Genomic DNA, 20,616 nt, shown 5'->3' with positions numbered 1-20,616 from the left:
AAAATGTGACTGGATGATTGGAAGTCCGCAATATCATTCATTTCCGCTCTTGATTTATTTTTAAAAACATAGAAAAAATACAGGACTTTTCACAAGGAACAAGTTCCAAATACCGGTACCATTTTAAAGCGATGTCTTTTATTTATTTATTGACAGGACATGCTTCAAAATATTTTGATGTTACTCAAACTTTTATTATTTACCTCTTGTAGACTGCCAGGGGTGGGTGTGAGAACCGGAGGTGACTCGTTCTGAAGAGCTCTAGCGACGTGGCGTGCGGTGACCGTCTTATCAGAAAATTTTGAAAATTACATCGCCCTAGATGAGATATAGAGCACTTTTCTGTTGGTTTAAAACACACTGGAAACGGTGATTTCTTTGCCCAAATCTGACGAAACAATATGTGAGGGATAGTATGCCCGCACTGCGTTGTCTTCGAGTATTCTTTTACCAGATCCTTCGTTCGAAACCCCGTGTAGGCCGATAAAGTCCCTCTTGAATTTCCGGCGTGGTTTCCCATTGTCAATGGTCAAGGGCAGAATCCTGGCAATATGAATAGAATTGAGTCACTAGGATGGGACGAAAACCCGATGTTGGAAATCGAAATGGTAGTAAATCGTGGCCAGGCAAAATTTTCCTTATAGCACACTGTGTATGTCCGTCTTCATTATCCTGGTTGGTGCAGAAAAGTACAACATCAAACCCCATTTCATATATATTCACCTCGGAGAAAAATAAGGGCTACATATTTATTGTACATGAAACATCTGACATTTTCTCCGTGGCAAAAGTGTACACAGAGGTGAGGTTACTTCAGTTGTAAATGCTAAATTAAATTTAGGAAAAATTGATTCGTGTGCCTTTTGGCTGGAAATAGAGAGAGAGAGAGAGAGAGAGAGAGAGACCTTTCACTCGCGTCAAGGGGGGCCCTTTTCTACGAATCTGAGGCCCCTGTACACGACTGGGGGCCCTGTCTAAGGGGAGGTCATGTCAAGTTTTCTTCCCCGATTTGACGTTTTCTTTCAGTTTTCTTTTTGGAACTCTTCAAAAATATTTCGGGGCGGAGGCTGCCTCTGGGCCTCCGCTATAATATGCTTCTGTACAGTGCATTTAAAGAATAGGACTCATTTTATAATTTTGAGGCAAGTCCCTAACTGAATATCATCCACCGTCTTCGACATTGCAAACACGACTTATTGGTAAATTTAAATGCAAGAGTTAAATCTGTCGATCTATTACAGGTCTTTCTTTAGGCCTTAAATATTATCTAATTAATTATTAATTTGACATTAATTAACTTATCAATGTAACATCAACGTGTGCCATAATGGAAGCTTTATTATTATATTAGAGTGTCGTAATACATTAGACCAGTGATTCTCAACCAGTGTGCTCTAAGTGTGCCGCGAAATTTTGAACGGCACACTAAGAAAATGCGAAAACCCACACGTGCCCAATTGAGTATTCACTGGTGTCTACTGATATTGAGTTTGAGTCATTCTATGTTTCTATGACTACCCTCTGCCTACTTTTGTATGCCGTCTGACTTACCATGTTTTTATTTTGCAAAATTCAAATATTTTTCATATATATTTAACCAGGTGTGCCGCTAATTTGTCATGTGTTCCAAGGTGTGCCGTTGGTCAAAAAAGGTTGAGAACCACTGCATTAAACAAAAGTGAGTGGGTCTTAGGGGTCGTAGGTCGTACGCCATACAGTGTACTATGAGGGAAATTTTGCCCGGACAGCGCACTACGACCTACTCTTCTTATATCGAATTCCAACTGTCAAGGGATCTTTTACGTGCACCCCAATGTGTACACAAACGGTTTTTCGTCCCACCCGAACGACTAGACAGCTGTCATTGTCAGTGCGAGGGGGTGACCACCAAATGGAAACAAAACCAGACCCAGCTTTTCTATAGTTTTTTTTTTTTTTTTGCGTAGAATACGATGCCGAGCTGTTATCAGTCCGCCGTTGGGGCGTTTTCGAGATATTCGGGGTCAAAGGTCAAAATGAGGCCATTTAAGGTGAAAGTGAATACGCCGCCATTCTTGTATCATGAAAATATGCTGAAGATGATCGAAACTAATCACCCTTTCATTAAAAATGTAAACTTGCAAAATTCACCTGCATGCGTTCTTTGTGACCCCAGGTGTCAAAGGGTCAAATTTTCCGTTTTTGCACCAGGGAGATTTAACACAATACAGCGTAAAATATAAAAATTATAGAGAAACCTGTTCTAATTAATAAAAATTAAAAGGAACATTTAAAATTTATCTTTAAATGGTGTTTCGTCTCATCCGAACGACTAGACAGCTATCCTTGCCCGACCCTCAATCCTGCATCACTGACGAGGGGGAACCACGCCGGAAAATCTGGATGAATTATCTCGGCCAATGCAGGGATGGAACACCTGACCTCCAGACTAGCGAACCAGCGTCTTACCCACTTAGCCACCGTGACCCCCTCATAAGTGGACTATAGACGAAAAGTATTGAAACCTTAAAAGGTATATCAATGTTAAAGTTCTAAAGAGATGTACAATTACACGTTTCCTGTAAATTGTACACAAATCCCGTATTTAAACATGTTTGAATAGTAGAATTACCCATAAAAAACAGTTAAAGTACAACATACATGTACTTTTAACCAACATAGTGATCTCTATTCTCAGGGTACGAAACGTGGAATTCTTATCGCGGAGCCATTGGTTGCTACAGCAAGTCCTAGTTTTATCACTGTAGCAACGCCGATGCATCGAAAATTCCTTTGCTATCAGGTCAACACCCAAAATTGCCCGCTTCATTATTTAATCGTGCCTATGATATTACCGGAAATCCATGCGGCTAGTTTACATTTTTATTGAAAGAGTGATAGTTTCGATCATTTTCAGCTGTTTTCATGATACAAGAATGGCTGCGTATTGACTTTCAGTGTAAATGACCTCATTCGGCCTTTGACCCCGAATATCTCGAAGATGCCCCAACGGCGGACTGATTACCACTCACGCAAAATTTTACTCTAGAAAAGTTGGGTCTGGGTTTGTGCCCATTTGATATCCCAACCCCACCCCAACCCCCGTTCTGAGCCACCGATCTAATAGTCAACTCTCTATTCCATCGTTAGCCTGCGATATTTAGTGGATTTGAATACGGTTTGTGATGGATGATTTATCGTAAAGATGGATAATCGCGACTTTGTTTATCATCGTACCAACGATAGTAATGGCGATCGCGGCTAGCCTAAAATTGAATGACTACTATCTGGGTTCAGAGTGTGTAACACTTTGGTCCTTAAGACAATTTTGGTTCTTTGAAATTGTTGCTTCACTCTGTCTATAGAGTCACTTAATGAACGTGACTATAATATATGTAGAACATCCACAATTATATGTATAAACCCATCTAGTTATTCGCGAGATCTATTATCACCCATTACCCTAGATGCAATAAATTGTATCGAGTAAACTAGTTTCAAATGCAAAATTCTCAACACATATCCCAGTTTGCATGGAAATAAGTAATTATGTTACAAATAGTTAAAGGAGCTAAATCGCTAATATTTTGGCCGAATGGTTAGCACGTGCGCGCTGTATCACAAGGTCTGTCATTGAGTCAACTGGCGTGGTTTCGATTCCCCTGTCCAACCTCGTGGGTTTTTCCGGGTCCTCCGGTTTCCTCCTACTGCGAAAGACCCATACGCGCAAGCGAATTATTGAAATAAAATTGAACCATGTGTTAGTCCCAAAATGACCTAGTTTGGCCGAATGGTTAGCACGTGCGCGCTGTATCATAAGGTCTGTCATTGAGTCATTTGGCGTGGTTTTGATACCTCGGTTGTACGTGACAAGGAGTAGTGTCGCCTGTCCAACCTCCTACTGTAAAAGACCTCTACCCGCAAGCGAATTATTGAAATAAAACTGAACCATGTGTTAGTCCCGTAATGACTTAGTTTGTGTCGAGTGGAATACACATGGGACTCAAATAATGAGTTTAGAGACTCATTTTTGTGACTCACCCAAAAATCCATAAAACGACTGTTAAGTGAGTCAAGTGACTCGTCTGGTAAATTGAGTTCTTTGACTACTTTACATTGCCGTAATGTATATACAAAACATCAACACTTTTAGTTCATTTGTTTGTGAAACGTAAAAACAGGTTTGTTTAACTACTTTCTGCCCCCTAACATACATCGAGCCTGTACGCTAATTTAAACAGATAAGCTTTCGCTTTAACTTTAAAAGGTCAATCTTTTTTATAGTTTGGAGAATAATCCAGCTTAATTTTGTGTTAAAAGCCCTTACAATCATCTACCTTATGGTCGAGCAACTAACTCAATATACGTGATACGTTTTCAAACAACTGGAAATGGAGACCGGCGTCCCAAGCTGTATTATACGGTGTTTGGATAAAACCAGACTTTATTTTATAAAAATAACGCGTAGGTGAAATTTACCTTTTGTTATCAAGCACAACACGTGCTTCGTGCACTGTATAGACCTCTAAAGGAACGGCAATAGATTACCATTCACCCAACGAAAAAACTGACCCGAAATCTTAAAAAAGTTACGTGTCCGGATAAGTGGTTTTGACGTTCACGTCCAAACGACTCAATGAGACAAGGTAAAAATACACCATGCATCTATACTTTGGTGCTTAAATTTAATACGTACACTGACATTTATTTCTGAGGGTCTGTAAAATCGGGATGGTCCCTTTAATCACACTGAGCTTGTGCCATCAGTCACTAATCGAAATTACGCATCAGATCAACTTTTGAACGTCGTCCCTGCTTAGTTTATAACGTCAATGACCGCAAAGTCATGGACCCATTATAGGGCTGACAATCTGAAAGTCTTAATTATAAGTTATCAGCCATTATCAGTCTGAGTATTGCTCCGGACACTCACCAATATTTCAGTGTTAAAATGCCACTATAATACCTATGTACGTGTATATCGACTATAATTAACGAAGCAGAAATCACTCATCAAAACAAATTTAACCGATAAAAAAAAGTTATTAAAATTCACTATCTAAATTTAGTAAGCCCGAATTGCAGGAAGGTAAATACTATGTGAGCAAGACGACAAAAACATGTCATAAATTAGTATGGATGGAAAGTTCTAGGTCAACAACTTGTTTACATTTGATCCGCATACTTTAGGTAGACTTGTTTCTTATCTCATAGTACAAAACCACTCAGGCAATACCACTCAGTCACGTGTGGGCCTGTTCTTATTTAAACCCCCAATTTTGAGTCAGTCATAATAGAATAGAGCTCACCATGATGTGTGTATAGTTACGGTTAGGTTACCCATATGGAAACAAAACTAATATTATCTTATATAAAATAGTATACATGAGACAATGCTGATTGTATATTAAACTTATGTTCATTGTACATTATTGCTTATTTATTTTTTTAATGTCCTGTTTAGTACAGGATGTACATAAATTTAAACTGTATTATTATATGAAAGTTCATTATACGCGGAGGGTAAATAAGAAATCCACTAATTGCACTGTAAATTTAATAATATTGTATTAAAATAATCAGCTATGGGTACCTTATCGACATTTGAAGTTATTATATTCAATCACAACGGAGTGTGTGAACCTGGTGATAAATTGGAAGGGGAGGTTATCGTTGAAAATACTCGCCCTATGAAAATTAAGGGTAAGTTTTTTTTTATATTTCAATTTGTACTTTGATACTTTGATAGCCTAACTGCCTAAACATGTTTTCTTCGCTGACACACACATAGATTTAATATGTTATCTGCATTGCATATCATACAGACTTCATAGGGGAGAAAGAAAAACATGGACTTTAATATCATCTTTGTTTCTCAGCAAAGTACCCCACAAAAATATGTGTTTCGACATCTTGCAAGATTTTGTCGATGAAATCACAACTTGTTAAAATTTCGATTTAAGTCAGAACAAATCGCGTTAAGAGATTATGTTAGAGCTAAGACCTGTGTAAAAGGTTAAAGCTATTAGGCTGTCAACTTGGCAACTTGCCATTATGAGTAGATAAGCCGTGCATTCTTGTTAATCATTAATAATTGCCTTCGGTGGTCATTAATAAAAGAGCAAGAATATACCGCAAATTTAAAAAGTATAGGCCCTATCACCCTGGCGTACACCTTATTATGTAGGACGCGAAATTCATTACCAGTTACGACAAGACTGTTCGCGTTGTCATTTATCCCAATCAGAATGTAATATACATATATATATATGTATAACTGAAGCCACAAGGCGTTACGATTTATAAATTGTCACAGTAACTTTAACTCGAAAGCACTTGGGTTTTGTGAAATATAATAATGTAACACAGCGAAATATAATACGGAGTGTAAATTCGCCATTCGAATGGCGAATATCCTAGAACGATAAGGATGGTTATTCGCCATTCGTTAAACCTAAAATTCTTGTAGATTGTTTGTGCTTTTATTGAAAATACAGACCCAGAATCCCCTCTTTAATTGTTATTTGAAGCTTCACAATGAAAACAGACACCGAGGAAGCTTCCTTCACACATTGTGTGTAGATGGAAATGGCATGCATGTGAAAAGTTCCGTACTCTATGAAATTTTCTTTCTTAACTATTAAACTAATCCAGAAACATTGAAAAACGCATTTATTTGCACTTTTGTTGATAACAAAGTAAATGAAATACAAACTTAATCCAGTTTCATTCTTGTCGAGCGAAAGCAGCAGGAGCTTATTTTTTTTATTTACCACCCGTATATTTCTTCCATTTCAAAACGAGTGTTTTATTGGCCTCTCGTTTTCATTTGCTACCCATAGCCTACATTTCTTTTCGAACCGTGTGTTTTATTGTCAAACATATAATTCATTTACAATACTAACCACATAGGCGTACGAGCCATGGATGAGGAGGCGTGGTGTGGGGGTGGGGAGCTGCCCCTCATTTTCGGGAAATCAAATTTTGCATGGAGATGGGTAAGGTAAAGTAAAAAAATATATATATAATATTTTATGGGAGAAATACATAATGTACCCGAAATTCGATGATTTCTAGGTAATAATAAAATACTAATTTTCCATTTATTTAAATTGAGTACGGCAAATTTGTAAAGTAAAAAAAAAATATATAATATTTTATTGGAGAAATATATAATGTACCCGAAATCCGATGATTCTTAGGTAATAATAAAACACTAATTTTCCATTTATTTAAATTGAGTACGGCAAATTTGTACTGTGTTTGCTACGGATTTAAACATTTTGTCGAAAGACACTCTTTTGCGACATTTCTTGGCATCGATCATTATTTGTATCATCATCCTTTCGGGAATCGTAACTTCTTTAAATTTGGTATACAGTTTAGAACATTTAAAATCAGTTTAATAAACAGTGACATTTTTACGGGAATCACCAATCTTTGTTTGGACGACCGGGAGAAATCAGGAGGACCGAGAGAAAACGCACGATGTTCGACAAGCGACCACTAATGGCAGTAAGAAATTAAATATTGGGACAATATTGGGCGAACATATGAAACTGAAATTAGAATGTCACAAACTGTTTAAGTGCTGAACCCCACAAAGTGTCCCATTCTTCCAATGTTAGGAAATGAAATGGGGTTTAAGGTTTTACTTTTCTGCTAATGAAGACGGGCATTCGCCACGCAGTGTTCTATGAGGGAAATTTTGCCTGAACAGCGGTCCCATTACAGCCTACTCTTACATCTAATTCTAGCTGTCGAGGGTTCTTTTACGTGTACACGGGACCACCCGAACGACTATGTTGTCGCCTGCCAGACACCCCGTCTTGCATCACTGATAAGGAGGAACCACGCCGAACATTCTACACCAACATTGGGTATCATCATTTTGACGGAGTACTGGGTGCTGAACCCACAAGGTACCCCACCCTTCCCATGTCATGTTAGGAAATGCAATGTCTGCTCGGACTCGGCTGTTGTAGACGGACATACGTCCGTACAGTTTGTTATGAGGGAAATGTTGTCTGAACAGCTGCGGTCATATTACAGTCTACTCTTACATCGAATTCTAACATATACACGGGATTTCCGTCCCAGCCGAACGACTATACGTTGTCCCTTGCCAGAACCTCCGTCTTACATCACTGATATGGGGGAGCCACGCCAGAAAATCCAGATTAGCGAGCCACTGAGCCACTGACTGAGAAACCGCCCACCCCATATTAGGTACGTGGGTTGGAAGGGGCGTGTGTGTGTGTGTGTGTGTGTGGGGGGGGGGGGGTTAACGCGTACGCCTTGGATAAGGTCTGTCATTTAGTCAAGTGGCGTGGTTTTGATTCCGCGCTTGTACATGACAAGGAATAAGGCCGTCTGTCAAATCTCGCTGATTGCTAAGCGGAGGGTAGGGGGGTGGATGGCCGAATGGTTAGCACGTGCACGCTGTTTCATTAAATCAACTAGCGTGGTTTCGATTCCCTGGTTGTACGTGACAAGAAGTAGGGTCGCCTGTCCAACCTCATGGGTTTTCTCCGGGTCCTCCGGTTTCCTCCCACTGGTAAAGACCTCTACGCGCAAGCTAATTATTGAAATAAAATAGACCTAGTTTGTGTCGAGTGGACGTTAAACCCCATCAAGGGCGTGAATTTATCATAACTTTGGGGGGGGGGGGCGGACGAACCCTGGAATCTGGAACATTTCATTACCAAACGAAATAAATAATTACAAACAGTTTACTGTACCAGTGTTATTTCGATGAAGGCTGTAACGAGGTATGATGATAATATGGAAAAATGAAGTTAAGTGAATCTACGATCAGGGCTGTTCTCTTTGAATATCTTGGCGACATGAAAGGGGTCATTATGCACCGCACACGCCATCAAGTGGCTCAGTCGGTTTTGCGTCATGGAGTTGCGCAGCCAAGTTTTATACGGAGCAGAGTGCTGAAGAATCACTCGGCTGAGCAGGAACTAGCAGGGTTCAGCAGTGTGAGATGAGAAGTGCTTCGGCAGAAGGGAACGTCTGCCTCACTCCAGGTGACATAATGAGGAACGCTTCGTGCACAAGTGAAATAGATTTGGCCGAAAACAGGCGCTTGAAGAATGGCAATTCTTGTTCCAAGTCCCGATTCAGTTCCAGATACATAGAAACAAGCTCACCATCATGTGGATATAAACCTAAAAATATGTTCTGGCGATCAAAATAATGGGGGTGGGGAGATAGAGACCTATTCGTCCCCCCCTTCCGATTCTATGGGGGGAACGTGCCCCCCCCCCTAAATCCACGCCCATGGACTCCATCTCTCTCTCCCATCTGCTAAGCGCAAGCGTATTATTGAAATGAAATTGAACCATATGTTAGCCATTCAATGGTCATATAGCGTTTGTTTTAGTAGTTATTTTCGCATATGTTTACTGCAACGAAAATGATTTAGGCCTATGTTCATTTTGTAGGACGAACTTAAACTATTTTAAGTGTTTGGTAGCATTACCTCTTGACCAGACAACGTGACAGGACAGAGAATATCGATTTTAAAAAAAAGAATGGCAAATAACGTAAATGAATGACGAATAACTCATGTCTTTGCCATTCGAATGAATGGCGAATATCCTCTGTAAATATAATATCCTATATATAGTTCAAGGATTTTATGCACACAATTTTAAAAATAAAATTTTAATTACTATGACTAAAGATTGGCTAACCCACATACTGTTATCAGTTTAGCATAACTGCATGAATTGACATTTATTTTATCTATATCAAGTTAAACCTTGAAACTTAATTTATGACGATATTATAATTATGGTATCTGGTACCATTCACGAATCGTGGCAGAGTTGACATTGAACTAGAGATATGCGAATACAATTCAAATGGCACATTGGGTTGTTGTTGAAATTAGACTGTATTTGAAACCGTTTTGAATTTCAATTTACAATTAATACGTATATAAATTATAACACTTCTTTTCACGGAATTTAACAAACGATCAGTATTATGCCTTACTGTAAACAAGTCAAAGCTTGGATTTTCCATTCATTGGAGAGTCTAGTGTTATTGTTATAAAACTGACTGCAATTTTTACTTTTTATGGATAACAATGGGTGCATTATTTAGTCAGTTAACAACATGGAAATGCACTCAGTGGAAGAAGACGTAAATTAATAATTAAAAAAAAAGGAGAAGAAAAAAGTGTAATATCTCCCAGGCCTCAAAATTCTGGAGTGGTCGTTTGTTCGAATAGGGATATCGGTTAATTGGTCTATGTGTCCGAGTAGTTTCAACTTAGTTCAACAGAGACGCTATGTTATTCTTCATTTTAAGTTATATATTTGACACGCTCAACGTGGATATTAAGGGTGGTATAGCATCTTCAGCAAAGAAAATTGTATGTTTATCAACCGATAAAACGGTTTTACAGGTTTTTGCTTTGCAGTCGGTCTTAACGTCCCCTTCCATACTGGGTGATATCGCAGACATTAACTAATTAACTTTGTCTCGGTGATTATAATTATGTAAGGCCAAACGGGTCAAAGTTGATCATATTAACCACACTATACAGCCTCCATTCACGAGTGTTTCGTCAAATGCAGCTCAGTCTAAACTTGAATCGATATGAAATTGATGATATTTGTTCACAAATTTAAAATATTATGTAGCAATTCTTCAATATAAAGTCTCTTAAGTTTAAATTGTCTTAAAAAGAAAATATCATTTCAAAATTTTATTGCATGGAAACTTTAAAAAAAAAAGAAGTCTCGGTCTCTATACATTATTACACCAGAGGGCGCCCGCCACCCAGATTCGAACAGAGGGGAATCTGGTAGTCGAAGTAAGCAAACATTCCTTGCTCCAACATATTTATACTTACTATTTTAATAATAGTTTATTATATTGAAATGGTATATAATCTATATTACAAGGAAATAAAAAAAAACTCTAAATTATTACGGCAAAGATATTAAAGTATGGCGCACTAATAACATCCAGACTATATATATAGCTTTGGTGGATCGAAGATGTTTTTTGCCCCATTGGCAGATGAATAAGCAATACATATGCTACAATTCATTAATGTTCGATGTGAAATTTTCGAATTTCCCGGGTTCTAGATAAATTTGTACGTAGAATAAGCAAAATATAGACCTACGTAAAGTTGGGTAAACGTTCGTGTGTACGTAAATAAATCCCTGCCGTGGTCCAGTCAAAAATCTCCCTCATAGCATACGTCTGTTTAAATTACAGGGGCAGGGTTTTCAGCAGAGACAGAAATTTCAGATCTAATTATTGAAGTGACAATTCGCGCTTATGGTGCCTGACTCAAAGAAAATTGAACGCTGTAGATGCCATTTACTACGGATTTAAATATTTAAGTTTGGATCTATAAAGTCACGCAGTGACAAATCAGTAAAAATAAATGAAATAACTTTAGATATCGTTTAATAAGCAGGTGATATCACCCACGTCATCCACTGGCGATAAGAGGTGATTACTGATTATTTTATTTGATTACAAATTACCGGTATTGATACTTATTTGTATGACAATATCTGCAAATCCTGTTATTGTTTAAACAAAGGGTTGGTTTTGGATTAGCCAATTGGCAATACGCAGGTACGATTGTTTGTGACACGGAAATGTCACACTAGCGAATATCTTATTGATTTTGGTTAGTAATTATGTGATAACCTATTAATCATATCCTTTATTTTGAAAAACAAATGCGAATCACAAATGTTTGTTTAAATGTTGATTATAATTTGAATTATTTTTTTTTTATCTCAAATGGTTATCTTTTTTTTTTAAATGTTATTATTCCAGTCACACAAATGACAGAAATGTACAAGTGATAATACGCATCTAAGATAAAACGCCTTATACAAAGTCATGTGCAGGCTACATGTCATTTACATACAATGTATGTTGTATTTTGTTGTTATAGCTAACACTGGTCAAATGTGCTTGTTTACTTCACCGCAACCATAAACCTGTCCAAAGAATACGTCAACCATACATTAAGCACTCACTTTATACTTTCATATTATCAAACATATCTTGGATGAATTAAAACTAGACACAGCTACGGGCTATCAGATGGGCAACTTTTGTAAACAATCTATCTTTTAATGGCTTTTAGACACAACAATAACCCGTAAACTCTCCAACAATAAATATTTTGTTATGTTTCAGTTTTTTATTTTGTTTACACCGAAGAAAAAACACAACATTCCGACCGCAAGCATTTCGAATTTTGGGAACTTAAAGCATTGTCATTGTCATAAAGAAAATAAATCAAATTAATTTTGAATTACATGTATATCATTATTCCAAATAACCCTGGGCTCTCATAATTATCACCTCAAATCAAAGAACAGACATACTGATTTTAAGCTTTTGTTGAACTCTTTGCAAACCATATTGAGTTCGAAATCGTATACAGTTCTACAGATTTGTCTCACATTTTGAATATACAAAATGAACATTCGCGATTTAACTGTATACGGCTATGTTTTTTACCAATCGGCCAAGACCCCAAATTATCGCGGTTGGTGCAGAGAAGTAGGGTCTTAAACCCCATTTAATTCATTCATTATTCCAAAGCTCAAAAGCCTCTGTAATAGATATAGTTCTATGCTGTTTTAAATGGCCCATTATAGTCACATAAAGATTTGGACGTAAATTGTTTATCCATGAAAATAATGTCTTTTGGGAATAATAATCATAGTATACTATTCAAAAAAAGTAGGGGATATTTGATTTTGGGGGCATAATACTAAAATATGCAAATGATTACGAAAAAAGTCACTATAGAACCTAACAGAAGAAACATTTCCAGTTACATGTGACGCCCAAACGCACCAATAGCTACCGCATGGAATGCAGGTGATGCTTGGGATCATCATGGGGGTCCAACCCAAGATTTGCACGACTCTGACTTTGAATGTTACAGTTATTGTGGCATTGAATTCCAGGGTGGAAACATCAGTTTAATTGTTTTAATGACCAGAAAACAAATTTTGATATGCGTCGGCTTACCCAAAATGAAAGGTTACGTGCCCTTGGCATGCTACAGATCGGCACAACACAGGCGGTTGTGGCGCGGACGATGAATGTTTCTCAGTCTGTCATAAGCAGGCTATGGTCCAGATACCGTGATACACAATCTGTACAGGACAGACCACGCTCAGGTCGACCAAGGGCGACAACTCAAGCCCAGGATCGATTTATCCGTACCTTGGCCTTGAGAAATCGTGTCATCACAGCAAATCAGATCAGCGCTCGTCTTCAAACAGACACTGGTGTGAGAGTGAGTGGCCAGACGATTCGGAATCGACTGCATAGGGGTCACCTTCGCGCCCGACGTCCTCGCGTGATCCCTTGTTTGAGAGATCATCACATTCAGGCAAGACGTCGTTGGTGTAGGGATCGTCAACACTGGGATAATCGACGCTGGAGCAATGTGATGTTTTCAGATGAGTCAAGGTTCACTGTTGATTTTTGGACAGACGTAGGAGGGTGTGGCGTCGTCGAAACGAGCGCTTCCAAGACGTTAACGTCATCAGACATGATCGATTTGGGGGTGGTTCTGTTATGGTGTGGGGAGGCATCACTGTTGCTGGAAGAACGGCTTTACATGTTGTTGCAGGGCGTGTTACAGGCCAGTACTACCGGGACAACATCTTGGCAGTCCATTTTGTGCCGTTCGCACGACGTCATGGCCGCCGTTTCATCTTCCAGGATGACAACGTAAGATGTCACAGGGCCAGGATCGTTACAGGTTACCTCCAACAACAGAACATCACCACATTACCTTGGCCAGCACTGAGTCCCGACCTCTCCCCAATCGAGCATGTCTGGGACATGCTTGGACAGAGGTTACGTCAACGTCAACAACGTCCTGCCAATGTCCAAGAACTTGCTGCTGCGTTGCAACAGGAATGGGACAATCTGGACCAAAATGACCTTAGACGTCTCATTAGGAGTATGCCACGTTGGATCAATGCTTGTTTGGCAAACAGAGGAGGATTTACCCGTTACTGACTTGGTTGTGATGCTGTGGTAACTTTGCTGTTTGACCCCGGGTATCATTTTACCCTTATAATGGCCAGTCTGTGCCTTACTTAGTCTAACGATCATTTGGAATAAATCGATGAATGTGAACTTCATTTCATTTTGTCATTTGTTTCTTCGTCAGTTTCATTAGGTGACTTTAATAACACTTAAAAATCAAATATCCCCTACTTTTTTTGAATAGTATATTATAAGTTAGTTCTCTCGCCCGATACCCATTGTTGGATGGGCTCGGGACTACATAATATACACATGAAAAATATAACGGTTCTTTCTTTTGCTACACTTGCAAGGGAAAAGCTAGAAAATATTTAACACCGATTTAACTACTATTTGTTTATATGGGGGACAATTTATCTTTCACCCGTGAACATGATGGTATAATACAACCAATCTGTCCTACAATTCGTGATACTTTGGCATTTATGCTGAATTCTTAATCTTTGTTCTCAATGACCCTATTTGACCGATGGTTCCAAACAGATATTCACTAAACATTGTGTAATGAGGGCAATTTTGCCAGGACAGCGACGTTACCGCCTAGTCGTCTCGAGTTCAAATTGTCACTGATTCATTGACGTGCCTGCCAATGCTACCTGGGACCTTAGTTTTTGGTTGCACCCAAATGACTAAAGACTGTTCCTTGCTAGGGCCCTCCATCCTGCCCAACCCCCCTTTTCTCAATCTTGTTTGAGGTATTATAAATCCTTTTTTAATTTTTTTTTCTCAGAAATCCGTTTAGAAAGTTCTGGTATAGCCCACGTGCATTGGGTAGATACAAGGAATGCTGAGGGTAGTGTTGAACCGGAATCAGCAGATGAACAATATTATAAATGTACAGAAACATTGTTTCCACAAGAAGAAGGTTTGTATTCTTATGCATATGAACCAAACTAAGACAAACCAAAAACCGATAATCCCCTTTTTATGGCTGGTGACATACTTAGTTATTTTGAAAAGAGTTCTAGCTTGCCGTTGAGTGTGTTATATTGCATTTGAAATGGATAGAAATATTCTTATAAATTCATACAGCTTAAAACATCATTAATCTTTGCATTGTGTACAAACAAATTTGAAAACCCAACTACTTGTATGAATACTGGATGTAACTAGAGGGTGTTCTTGTGGTGGAGCATAAAGTGCCACAATTTAAAAATTAATATGCAAATTTAACAAGTGGTATGGTCATGATGAAGGCAAATTATAGGCTTATTTGGTAAGGCCATGGTGGCTCTGTTAGTATGGCTCACTAACCAGGTGGTCCCGGTTTAAATCCTGGTGTTGGTCGGGGGAAGTTCTTCTGGGGTTTTCCAAGCTTGTTTCCCCTTGGAAGAGCATCCAGTCGTTCAGATGGAACAAAAACCACTAAGGTCCATAGGCGTAGGAGCTCAAAGTAATTCAGGGGGGCATAAGAGAAAATTGCTCGAAATCAATACCGTTTTTTCGGGCATACATATCATAAGAGAGCTTCGGGCATGTTTTCGGGCATGCAGTGGACAAGAAAAAGACGAGAAAATACTTTTCGGGCAGTGTGGATCTCATAGAAATAAGTTAGTTATATTTTTTTCTCTAAACGTTAATAGAAAAAAAAGGTCGTCGAATTTTTTATTGCCCGAAAATAAACTTTAGGGGTGGCAAATGCCCCCCCCCCTGGCCCCCCGGCTCCTACGCCTATGCTAAGGTCCCGTGTAGACATAAAAGAACCCATTAGGAATTCGTTGTAAAGGAAGCAGAAACTCTGCTCGGGCACAATTTCCCTGATAACATATTGAGCATTATCTCGGCTGGTGCTCAAAAGTACGATGTCGTTAATTCACAAAGCTTATTTTAATTCTAAAGATTTTTTTTTCTCCAGCAAATCTGGTTCGGAATTCGTTAAGAACTGGTGATGGATACCATTTGTTACAGCCTGGCCACCATTCATTTCCTTTCAAGTTTCCGATACCTCCAAAATTGCCATGTTCTTTTGAAGGACCATATGGCCACGTCCGTTACTGTCTAAAGGCAATCATTGAAAAAACTTGGAAATTAAAAGTTAACACTCGACCATTTACAGTTAAATCTAGATTGGATCTGAACAACATACCTCACTGTAATGTAAGTATTATGGACGTTTTAATTTTCGATTGTTTACTCTATATAATAAGGCATGTTCAGTAATAGCAGATTGTGATTGGTCAACTACATATCAACCTACCAAACATAACCCTACAATTTCACTAAATTTATTTGAAGGCGTTCACTATACAAAAGTTTGATCTTTTGTTATAAGCATGTCAATACACATGAATAGTTAGAATCGTCAACATCAAGTTTCTTGATAACTTAAACTGGAGAACTGAAGTCATTTTTACAAATAAAATTGTGTTTGTTTTCATTAGACAAGAGACTATATAAATACAAGAAGAAGTAGGGGGTGTTTTATTTTCTTGGTGAGCCAATCTGTGTCTAATGCTTTTATTTTTACTTTTAGGAGGAGCTGGTGAAATCAAACAATATTCAGCTATCATCAATACTGTTTTCCACTGGTTCCTGCTTCGCATCTCTTCATCTTTCTAAACGTGGTTTTATACCAGGAGAAGAAATCCCAGTTAATATCTTTATCAAAAATGATAGTCAACTTAATATTCGTTCTTGTACTCTTGCATTGAAAATGGTAAGTTGGTGAACAAAAGCAAGTCATATTGTAGCATCTTTTAGAGGCGAAATTCTTCTTGATCTTCTACAAATCTAAATCTTTTCTATCTGTGTTTGAATTCTGACATGGTCCTGGAAATACTTTAGGATTTGATACGGAAAGTGTGGCTAATTGTTGGGATGGGATGAAAATCCAGGGTCCTCACGTCAAGTACACGTAGATGTGCGCGTGATTATAACGAATCCTGGAAGATAAGCAGGCGCTGCCCGTGTTAACTTATTCTCCATGGTCGAAATATAGGAACACGTGATTTTAAATTTGGTTTAATCTAAAGATTTGGATACTTTGAGAAACATAATCATCGCCATTGTCCAGTCTGGTTATAAAAAAAATTCTCCAGGAGCTACAGTTTCCACACTATGGATATTGGGGACATGGGCGTGGTGACCCATGATTTTGCATGTGGAACAAGATCCTGTCCGGGCACCACAACAACATTTATATGTATGTGCGGGGGAGAGGGGTGGGTGCTCCCAGTGCCGCCGAGTAATATTGGGCTGTGTGGAACATGCTAGAGTCAATTTGTATCATATCTGAGCCTCGGTATATGTTTGACACTGGTGAAGCATTATGATTATGATTATGATGTTGAAAACCACATTGAAACAGCGTGATTTATTTGCCGTTTGCGAGGGGGTGCAAAAACTCAAAACCATGACGCAAAGCTCGTCATTGCGTCCCTCTCACTTAACACCTGATTGGGGAAATGTGCGCCTAAATAAAATGGTATATTTTTTTATATATTTTCAGATATTACATTACGAAACACCAAGTCAAAGTCGACGTACCAAAATTAATCTTGCAAAAGTAAAACTTGGTAAAGTTCGTGCCGAATCAATCAGCGATACATTTAATAAGAGTTTAAGAATACCAGCAGATTTACCCCCTAATTTAAATGGGTGTGGTTTAATCAACGTGCGATATGTTCTTCTAGTAAGTATAGTATTGTAGCTAATACTAATATGTCATTGTATATGCCCAAATATATTGCTCTTTAATAATCTCGTCTGTTCAGGAGTCGATCGCCCTGTTCAGTTAATGGCAATATTTGAGTGGCGCTTGAATTACTCTGCCTCGGGAACAGTCCGACCCACCCCCTCACACACGCACACACCCACAAACACATAATGTTTGCAGAAATTATAAAATTATATTCAGTTTTGGTTAAAGTAACAATTCTTGACAAATTGATATCATTCAAGAATGTGTGAGTTTAACTTGCTATGTTCATATAATCGTCTTCTTTTTTATGCTGCACTCACAGTCACACAGTGGCGAATATCCTTGCGAATATATAAATTTGACATTCGCGATAAATTCGTCGAAATAGATAAGATTGGCCTGGGAAATCCTTAAAAAAAGCGAGGCCAAACAGATGTTTATCAATGCTTGCGAATTTCTTACGAATCTTTTGCGAATGCTTACGAATGCTCTTGCGAACGAATGAAACGACTACACAAATTATGCGTGGCGAATTGCATAAAACCCCTTGCCCATACTTCTGCTTTGTGATCGCAAGGCCTTTGTAAGGATTCGCAAGCATTGATAAACATTTTTCAGTATTTCTCCGGGACAATCGTATCATTTTCGGCGAATTTGTCACGAATTTCAAATTTTCATATAAGGATATTCGCCACTGTGTGAGAGTATCCGCTAAGACGATTGCTAGCAAATCCTGACAGTAATTATTGTCCTACGACAACTGCTAGCAAATCCTTACAGATTTCTTACAATCATTACAAATACCTTATCATCAATAAGAATGACTTGTGTTTGAAAGCAATGAGAATATTTATTCCTGGTTAATTTTAGGAGCATGTTCCTGATACTCGCAACACCCCATTTACGACCACGAATGCTCACGAAAACCTATGAATATCTGGCGATCACCGATCATTGCGAATTGTTGGCGAATTATATTCGTAAGCTCATTCGCCACTGTGTGAAAGTAGCATTATTTAAACATAGTATATTTTCTTTCCACCATTTCTGCCGTTACATTTTAATCCTTAACCGGACACGGGATATTGAGAATATACAACTTAAGTGTAAGCTTATAACTCTCTACCCTTTTTATCAGCTGAAGATCAAGCCATCGTTCATGTCACTGTCATCTCTGAAGATACCTGTAGAGATAGTTATTGGAACCATACCAATAAACCCATCAACTTTATCTTTATCCCATCGTAAGTACATATATATTTGACATACTGCCTTATTACCCGAACTTCAATATTTAGATGGAATTGAATGAAATGTACTGTAAATGGCGTACATACTTGAGATTTTTTTGATCAGCTTTATTTGTCATCGTACATAAAATGCATTGCAGTTGAAATATACACAGCCCCGTCTACCTTACTCCTCGAAACCACGAAGCTTTGGTTTTCGGATCGTTTTACTCTGTGACTCGTTTAGTTTTTGTTATAATAGAAATTGTAGGTTAATAAAGGGTCGAAAGTAAAAGTGCAAAATGATTTGGACCTAAAGTTCCCAAAGTAATAGTCCATTTATAAAATGCCCTAGTCATAGATGTTTACTAGCGCTAAACAGTTGAAGATGCGAATACGTCGATGCTCTTTGAAATGTCATCCTGTGGAATCTTTAACTACGAACATTTAACTAACTGTATTTAAATTTCATATTGCAGCACCACCCAGCTATATTGAAGTAATGACATCTGAATCTGATGCTTTGCCCAACTACCAAGATGCCATAATGACCTACCCGGCAATCTCACTGTAACAGGATAAAACCCAGTAAACAAGAAACAATGTGCTCAAAATGAAATGATGAATGGGGTATAATTCACACATTCTTGGAACTGAAACGGGGAATAACTCAGTATGCACATGTAAATCAGCCTGGAGTGTGTTGATGAACAAAAATATCCGTGAAAATATCAATGGTATATAATCATTCGGCTTGCCTTCAGTCGGATTATAAAGAGGCCAATCAAAAGAGTTTAGCGAAGATTATAGGTGGTTCTAGTTTGATCATATCGACAATATTTCAATTCATCATATTTATCTGCATGTGTAAATACCTATATTTAAATTTTTGGATTGATATCCCTTGATATTACTTTCACAATAATGTAGTTTGCAACCACGGAATCTCTATGACGTCGAGGGGTTTAAAACTCGTGTTTCTATCATTATTCAACTTATTGAGAACTTTAAAACTCATAAATGGAATAAGTATATCAAAGACAATGGATTATTATCCACCAAAGGATAATAATAGTTTATGATTAAATGTTGTTCTTTATAATAAAAAGTAACATGAAGCACTATAGTTTACAGTGACATGATCACGAAAATTCCTTGCTGTAGCAATGGAATAGGGTTTAACACCCTTCTCAACACTCATTATTATATGCGCATTGAAGAGAAATAATTATTCTATTCGTGTAAAAGTTGTATATTGTGGCTTTTCACACCCACCTCATTAGTAGATGCGTCGACAGAAAGGGGTGTGGACATCTGAAGTCACCACAAAGGCATTGAGTCGAATATAGACGAGGGGCAGTTTGATTCGGGTGTTGTTTGAAACAAAAATAAAATCTACCAGTAATTACAGACTTCGGACATGGATTTCAGACTACGCTCGTGTCCGGTTCCCACACAACAAAAGGATATCATTACTCCCCTGTTCGGACCTCATATAGGATTGTGTGACCATTCTGTAATGTGTCCCCTTAACAGTTATCGCAAACATTTAAGATCTGAATGAAATGAAATGAAATGGGGTTTAACGTCCTACTGTTCTGCTTCTATACTGAGCTAATGAAGACGGGCATACGCCATACAGTGTGCTATGAGGGAAATTTTGCCCGGGCAGCGGCACTATCGCCTACTCTTATA

The 20,616-nt window shown here is 38.3% G+C and overlaps 1 protein-coding gene across 1 annotated transcript; it reads left to right on the top strand.

Moving 5' to 3' along the window:
- The first annotated feature begins 5,290 nt into the window (after nucleotides 1-5,290).
- Nucleotides 5,291-20,039, top strand: LOC126821778 (arrestin domain-containing protein 17). Its single transcript, XM_050550277.2, has 8 exons — nucleotides 5,291-5,309; nucleotides 5,563-5,682; nucleotides 14,783-14,917; nucleotides 15,908-16,149; nucleotides 16,526-16,708; nucleotides 17,501-17,683; nucleotides 18,831-18,936; nucleotides 19,401-20,039. The coding sequence occupies exons 2-8, from the start codon at nucleotides 5,565-5,567 to the stop codon at nucleotides 19,493-19,495; spliced, it is 1,062 nt and encodes a 353-aa protein (XP_050406234.1). The 5' UTR covers nucleotides 5,291-5,309; nucleotides 5,563-5,564; the 3' UTR covers nucleotides 19,496-20,039.
- Nucleotides 20,040-20,616: the final 577 nt, after the last annotated feature.

This window comes from Patella vulgata, chromosome 5 (genome assembly GCF_932274485.2).
Source record: "Patella vulgata chromosome 5, xgPatVulg1.2, whole genome shotgun sequence".
Lineage (NCBI taxonomy): Eukaryota > Metazoa > Mollusca > Gastropoda > Patellidae > Patella > Patella vulgata.
The sequence above is the reverse complement of the archived record's forward strand: the minus strand, read 5'-3'. Positions and strand labels throughout refer to the sequence as shown.

Bases quoted from the DNA above. Each gene is read 5' to 3' on its own strand.
- LOC126821778 (XM_050550277.2), top strand. From the start codon at position 5,565: ATGGGTACCTTATCGACATTTGAAGTTATTATATTCAATCACAACGGA. The intron at 16,150-16,525 runs GTAAGTATTATG...TTTTACTTTTAG, and splicing joins ACAACATACCTCACTGTAAT to GAGGAGCTGGTGAAATCAAA. The intron at 18,937-19,400 runs GTAAGTACATAT...TTCATATTGCAG, and splicing joins AACTTTATCTTTATCCCATC to CACCACCCAGCTATATTGAA.